The sequence below is a fragment of the Chiloscyllium plagiosum genome, chromosome 45 (genome assembly GCF_004010195.1).
Source record: "Chiloscyllium plagiosum isolate BGI_BamShark_2017 chromosome 45, ASM401019v2, whole genome shotgun sequence".
NCBI classification, from domain to species: Eukaryota; Metazoa; Chordata; class Chondrichthyes; order Orectolobiformes; family Hemiscylliidae; genus Chiloscyllium; species Chiloscyllium plagiosum.
In genome coordinates, this window is record NC_057754.1 from 2,987,793 (window position 1) to 2,995,380 (window position 7,588).

General features: G+C 40.7%; 1 protein-coding gene across 1 annotated transcript in view; it reads left to right on the forward strand.

Annotated features, from left to right (window-relative positions):
• LOC122543981 (neuroblast differentiation-associated protein AHNAK-like) overlaps positions 1-7,236 on the forward strand; it is a 15,915-nt gene extending 8,679 nt beyond the window's left edge. Inside the window, exon 2 of the mRNA XM_043682990.1 lies at positions 3-7,236. Coding sequence (XP_043538925.1) covers positions 3-5,817 — 5,815 coding nt within the window. The 3' untranslated portion in view covers positions 5,818-7,236. The remainder of the gene's footprint in view (positions 1-2) is intronic.
• The last annotated feature ends 352 nt before the right edge of the window (positions 7,237-7,588 follow it).

A 7,588-nucleotide genomic window follows, 5' to 3' on the forward strand; every position in this document is an offset into this window, starting at 1 on the left:
AGTCTCAAAGGCCCAGAGGTGAAAGGTGAACACAATATTGACCTCCCCTCTACCGATATAAAGGGTGACATCAAAGGACCCAAGGTGGATATAGATGTTCCTGAGGCTGATATTAAGGGACCCAGTGGATCATTCCACATGCCCAAATTCAAAATGCCCAAGTTTGGATTCGGTAGTGGTAAAGTAGAAGGCCCCGATGTCAATATTGATGCAAATCTTCCAGCTGGAGATGTCAGTCTAAGTGGTCCAAAGATAGAAGGTGATATTGATGTACCTGACGTAGATCTAGATGTTGGTGGAGGCTCTGGTAAAATCAAAGGCCCAAAACTTAAAATGCCAGATTTCAATATATCAGGACCCAAATTTGAAAAGCCAGATTGGAATTTGAAATTCAAGGGCCCAAAGGCCACAGCAGATGTCGATGTCCCAGATGTTAATCTAGAGGGTGATCCCAAAGGCCCAGATGTCAACATTAAAGGTCCTAAAGTTGATATTGAAGGACCCGAGGCCAAAGGAAGTGGTTTCAATATTTCAATGCCTTCCATGTCATTGCCCAAGATCAAGGTTCCTGACTTTGATTTGAGTGTCAAAGGCCCAGAGGTGAAAGGTGAACATGATATTAACCTCCCCTCTGCTGATATAAAGGGTGACATCAAAGGGCCCAAGGTGGATATAGATGTTCCTGAGGCTGATATCAAGGGTCCCAGTGGATCATTCCACATGCCCAAATTCAAAATGCCCAAGTTTGGATTCGGTGGTGGTAAAGTAGAGGGCCCCGATGTCAATATTGATGCAAATCTTCCAGCTGCAGATGTCAGTCTAACTGGTCCAAAGATAGAAGGTGATATTGATGTACCTGACGTAGATCTAGATGTTGGTGGAGGCTCTGGTAAAATCAAAGGCCCAAAACTTAAAATGCCAGATTTCAATATATCAGGACCCAAGTTTGAAAAGCCAGATTGGAATTTGAAATTCAAGGGCCCAAAGGCCACAGCAGATGTCGATGTCCCAGATGTTAATCTAGAGGGTGATCTCAAAGGCCCAGATGTCAACATTAAAGGGCCTAAAGTTGATATTGAGGGACCTGATGCCAAGGGAAGTGGTTTCAATATTTCAATGCCTTCTATGTCATTGCCCAAGGTCAAGGTTCCTGACTTTGATTTGAGTCTCAAAGGCCCAGAGGTGAAAGGTGAATACGATATTGACCTCCCCTCTGCTGATATAAAGGGTGACATCAAAGGACCCAAGGTGGATATAGATGTTCCTGAGGCTGATATTAAGGGTCCCAGTGGATCATTCCACATGCCCAAATTCAAAATGCCCAAGTTTGGATTCGGTAGTGGTAAAGTAGAGGGCCCCGATGTCAATATTGATGCAAATCTTCCAGCTGCAGATGTCAGTCTAACTGGTCCAAAGATAGAAGGTGATATTGATGTGCCTGACGTAGATCTAGATGTTGGTGGAGGCTCTGGTAAAATCAAAGGCCCAAAACTTAAAATGCCAGATTTCAATATATCAGGACCCAAGTTTGCAAAGCCAGATTGGAATTTGAAATTCAGGGGCCCAAAGGCCGGAGCAGATGTCGATGTCCCAGATGTTAATCTCGAGGGTGATCTCAAAGGCCCAGATGTCAATATTAAAGGTCCTAAAGTTGATATTGAGGGACCCGAGGCCAAAGGAAGTGGTTTCAATATTTCAATGCCTTCCATGTCATTGCCCAAGATCAAGGTTCCTGACTTTGATTTGAGTCTCAAAGGCCCAGACGTGAAAGGTGAACACGACATTGACCTCCCCTCTTCCAATATAAAGGGTGATATCAAAGGTCCCAGGGTGGATATAGATGTTCCTGAGGCTAATATTAAAGGTCCAAGTGCGAAATTCCACATGCCCAAAATCAGAATGCCAAAATTCGGGTTTAGTGGAGGGAAAGGAGAAGGGCCTGATATGAATATTGATGCTCATCTTCCTGAGGCAGATGTGGATCTCACAGGACCAACAATGGAAGGTGATTTAAAAATGCCAGATGTAGATCTGGGCATTGACGGTGGTTCTGGTCAAACCAAAGGCCCTAAATTCAAATTACCAGGTTTCAAAATTTCTGGTCCGAAGGTCCCAAAGCCAGATTTTGACCTGGAATTGAAAGGTCCAAAACTGTCAGGCGATGTGGATGTCCCTGATGTTAATTTGGCTGGTGACATCAAAGGCCCGAAGATTAAAAAACCTGGAATCAGCATCTCTGCTCCAAAGGTCCCAAAGCCTCATTTAGACTTGGAACTTAAAGGCCCAAAAGTCTCCGGGGATTTGGATGTCCCTGCTATTAATATGGAGGGTGACATCAAAGGCACCAAATTAGATATCGACGGGCCGAATGTTAAAGAAACTGGGGCAAAATTTTCAATGCCTTCAATACATTTGCCGCATATAACAGCTCCCAACATTGATTTGAGTTTCAAAGGCCCAAAATTAAGGGGTGATCAGACAAGTGACATCTCTTCACCCAGTATAGAGGGAGAAATTAAAGGTCCAAAGATTGATGTAGAGACTCCAGACATTGACTTGGACGGTGCACACGGACAGTTCCAAATGCCAAAAATTAATATGCCCACATTTAAGATGGGTGGACCCAAACTGAAAGGACCTGAAGTGGACATTAAAGCCAATGTTCCTGAGACAGATGTTACTATATCAGGACCAAAGATAAAAGGTGGGGTTGAAGTTCCTGACGTAGATATGGATGTTGATGGTAAAATTAAAGGTCCTGGATTTCAAATGCCAGGCATTAACATCTCTTTACCCAAAATTAAAGCTCCTAATTTTGATTTTGGGTTTAAGGGTCCTGAACTGTCAGGTGGTCATGGTGCTGCTGCTGACATTAACATGGAGGGTGACATTAAAGGTTCAGGTTTTGATATCCAAGGTCCCAAAGTAAATATTAAGGCACCTGAGATGAAAATTGAGGGTCCTGATGTGAAAGGAAATGAGGGCAAGGTTTCACTGCCCTCCATGGGTATTTCAGCTCCCAATATAACCTCCCCAGACATGCATTTTGACTTGAAAGGCCCCAAACTGGAAGGTACAGCTGATATTAAGTCTCCAAGTTTAGGTGTTGATGTTAGTGCACCTGAGATGGATACAGATGGTCAAAGTGCACATCTGAAACTGCCAAAAATGAAGAAGCCAAAGTTTGGATTTGGAATTAAAGGACCACAAGGTGACATAAATGCTCCATCTCTGGACATTTCTGGTTCTGACATAGATTTGAATGTTGATTCGCCAGACCTGAACATAAGTACCAAAGGGAAAAAAGGCAAGTTTAAGATGCCCAAATTCAATATCAAATCAAAGAAACCTGCAGGAGATGTAAAGGTAACCACTCCAACGAGTGAACTTGATTTATCCAAGCCAGAAGCAGGTATTAAGTCGCCAAATCTAAGTGTAACACTTGGATCATCCGATGGACAACTGAACATCAAGCATCCAAAAGTAAAGAAACAACGATTTGGAAAAATGGGCAAATTGACATTTCCAGATGTTGAATTTGATCTGGCATCATCAAAAGCTAAAGGTGAACTACCTAGTTCAAAGATTGAAGGAGACTTACAAGCACCTAGTATTGATGTTTCATCTTTGGACATGAAAGGTCCACATGTTGACATCAGAGCACCGGGAGTTGATGTCAATACTGATGTTGCCTTGGAAGGACATGGTTTCAAAGCTAAGGGCACAAAATTAAAATTGCCTTCACTAAACATCAAATCACCCAAAATGTCTGATCCAAATTTGGATATTAATTTAAAGGACGCAAATCTGAAAGGTGAAGTATCAGGAGATGTAAAAGGACCAACGATTGACATAAAGAGACCCGAAATAGATTTTGATGTTGAAGCTCCAAATGTTGATATTGAAAAACCAGAAAGTAAATTAAAAATGAAAATTAAGAAACCAAAGCTTAATATTTCAGGCCCCAAATTCAAAGGTTCAGGTGTGGACATGAATGTTAGTATACCAAAATTAGACACTGGAATTAAAGGACCTGAGGTTAACATTGATGCACCCAGTGTTGAGCTTCAACCCAACATCTCTGATCCAGATCTACACTTGAAAGGATCAAGTCTTAAGTCACCAGATGGTCATTTTGAGAGTACAGAAGGAAAGCTGAGCATGCCTGCAATTAACATTTCTGGTACTAAATTGCAAGGTCCTGATATGAATCTTGACACAAATGCACTGAAGATAGGAGGTGATCTTAAGACACCAGGTGTAGATGTCAATCTTGAAACATCTGATGTGAACATAAATGCTGATGGTAAATTCAAAGGGCCCAAAATTGCAATACCATCAGTTGATATCTCAGCACCTAAAATGGACTTAGATTCAAAGCATCCACAGATAAAAGGAGATGTCAATATTTCCAGCCCAAATATCAAAGGAAACTTTAGAGGACCAGGTGTGGATGTAAAAGGTCCTAATATCGATGTTTGTGGTGCTGATATTGACATTAAAGGGGGAGAAGGAAAGCTAAAGATGCCTCAGATCAATCTTCCAAAAGCTGATATAAACCTTGCAGAGCAGAAGGTAAAAGGGATCTCTGCCTCTGATTTTGGTGTTAATGTGAAGGGCCCTAAATTAGAAGGAAGTTTGGACACTGACATAAAATGCCCTGAATTGGACATTAAGGGGCCAAATGTGAAAATGGATACATCAAATATTAACATTGCTAGTTTAAAAGGAAAAGGTTCCAGTGTTGATATTAATGTGCCAAAAGCTAACGTAGAATTTTCTGGACCAAAGTTTGAGCAAGATATGAAGGGAGATATAAATGTTGCTGTACCAGATGTGAACTTAAGTGCTAAATTAAAGAGCCCTGAAGTAAAACTGCCATCAGCCGATGTGAAATTTGATGCAAAAGGCCCGACAATCAAAGGTGATGTTAATGCTTCCAGTTCCAAAATTGACCTGAAAAGTCCAGAGCTTGATGTCAAAGCTACGGACATAAGTGCAGATATTAAAGCAGCAATAGCTGATCTTGATGTTCCATTGGATAAAATGACAATACCTAAATTCAAACGTTCTCAATTTCAAATAAAAGGGCCAAATGTAGAATCACATCAAATGGCAACAGGTGTCAGTTCTTCAGGTGTACAAGGTCCAAGTGTCGAAATTAAAGGACCACAGGCAAATATTAGCATGCGAGAAGATGATGTGGATGGTTCAGGGGTTAAGGTAAAAAAGGGGAAAATTAAAATGCCCAAATTTAATTTTTCTAAGTCTAAAGGGAAAGGTAGTATTGAAGGAGCTGAGGGTGAATTTAGTGTATCGGGGCCAAAGATTGATATTAAGGGTTCAAAGGGTAGCCTGGGATTCAGTGAAGTTGAGATGGAAGGAGCAGAAATTGCTGGATCTGGTAAAGCTTCTAATTTGGACATAAGCACTTCCCCAAAGAGCAAGTCTGGCACACTAGATTTCTCATTATTTAAAGGCAAAAAATCAGAACGTCATAGGTCGTCATCTCTGAGTGATGAGCATGACCTTTCACCATCATCCCCCAAGGGCAGATTAGATTTTGGAGAAGGGACTGCAGGTGCAAAAGGAAAGAAATCAAAGCTGAAATTTGGGACGTTTGGAGGCTTTGGGGCAAAGTCAAAGGGCTCCTATGAGGTCACCCTTGGTGAAGGTGAGGCAGCAGCAGAGGGCAGCGGTATCTCTCTAGTTTCTAAGAAGACCCGCCTGTCCTCCTCATCCAGTAATGAAAGTGGATCCAAAGCAGGATTCCGTCTTCCTAAGGTAGAACTAAATATCAACAAAAACAAAGAATAATTTTGTAAATAGAGCCTGAGTCCTTGTAAATAGAAATTAACTGCATTACTTTTAACTGATAAGCCAAGGCACAGAGGTCCACTGGACTTCATCCCTATCTCATTGGCAGGTCAAAAGTCAAATGGATTATTTAAAAGTGTTGAGTCATTGTTTTTGTTTTTACAATGCGAGAATTGAACCATAGCCCGATCTGACCTGCAGATATTTCAAACACTTCTGTACCAGCTAACACAACAAACTGAAGTTCTATTACTACAAGCTGAAAGCAATAGCCTACTAGCAGAAAAATAAACTATTTTGATACATTTTCTATGTAGTGGTTTGTTATTTTCATATACTGGTAAAATTGAGGTGTTAAAACATGTAATCACTGGTGCTCTCTCTAGCTTACTTTATTCAATGGAATGCAGCTAATCTGTGAGAGGTTTTATTGATTAACGATTTGAGCGGAGACAGTTGGAGAGGAAGAGTTTAAGTTGTCTTTAGACCAATAGAAGCTATCCTATCTATATGAAAAAAGTATTTTGGCATTAGCCAAAACAGACTCAATTCGTCCAGTGATTGGTATTGTATTGCCAGAGTCCAACCACAATAATGTTTGGCCAATTTTATTTCCTTGTAGACTTACAGGGCTGCAGAAAAATGTATTCAGGACAGCTTAAAATTTTCTCTTTGTAAAATGTGCTAACTGTTGGTCTGTGGATCTAGTTAAGGCATGTTTCCACTGTGAACCTGAGTGTTAATGCCATCCTGCCTCTTTATCTTCTGCTCCTGCTGCTGTAATCTTTTATTCCAAGTCCTATCTCCCAAAGCGACAGATAAAAAGGCCTAGAGAAATTATTCAACGTTCAACTATGCAGTTTGGATCAGTTTGAGTCATAAGTATTAAATACTATGAAAACTAAATTAAATAACACAACTTATTTGCACTTCAAATATCCCATTCCCTTCCCACCCTCTCCTCCTCCCAATTCCCTTTACGTCCCGGCAATACAACTTGGTTGCTAACTGCACTGCTGTCAGGTGTAAATTTCAGAATGGAAAGGGTGGTCTGAGATAGGCTTGCTAACAGCATGTATGTATCGGCAGGCCTGTGAAGGAGCCTGCACGGTCTGATTTAATAGCATTATAAAGCAGAATATGACAGCACTGCACTAAAATACTGCTTTGTCTGAATCCACAGATTGCACCAAACTCCCTGTAACATAACAAACCCTTTCCTTTTGTTACAAATTACAGGAAAATTGTGACTTTTCTAGATTTTCTTACCATTTCTTTGTTCCATTCTACAGTGTTGTTAATAGAACTTCTTCTTCATAATTCTGTCTACACTTTTATGGCAAAGTTTATGGTAGACGATGGGAATGTAAGACAAGTGTGTACCTTGTAAAAATCAAATAAATTGTTCATTACCCTGAATTGGAAACTGGTCTTGTCTCTGTCTCTTGGTTTTTATGCAAATTAAGAAACAAAAGACTGAATCTTTGATTTGAATGATAGGAAAGTTACAACAGAACTGAAGGCTGAGATGAGAGAAAAATAATTTAAGCAGTGCTGTTGTTGCTAAGTGCTACTCAGCGAGAGACGAGTAGAGCACTGGATTTGGTTATGATTCCTTCATGGTCAAGCAGACTTACAGCATACAGACGCCTGAGATTCCTGGAACCACTGCCCTTGCACTCAAAACTGGGGCATGGCTAAACTTGTGCCAGAATATATGCCATTGTGTTAATCATATCCCAAATCCTGAGACCCACTGAGCTCATTGAAT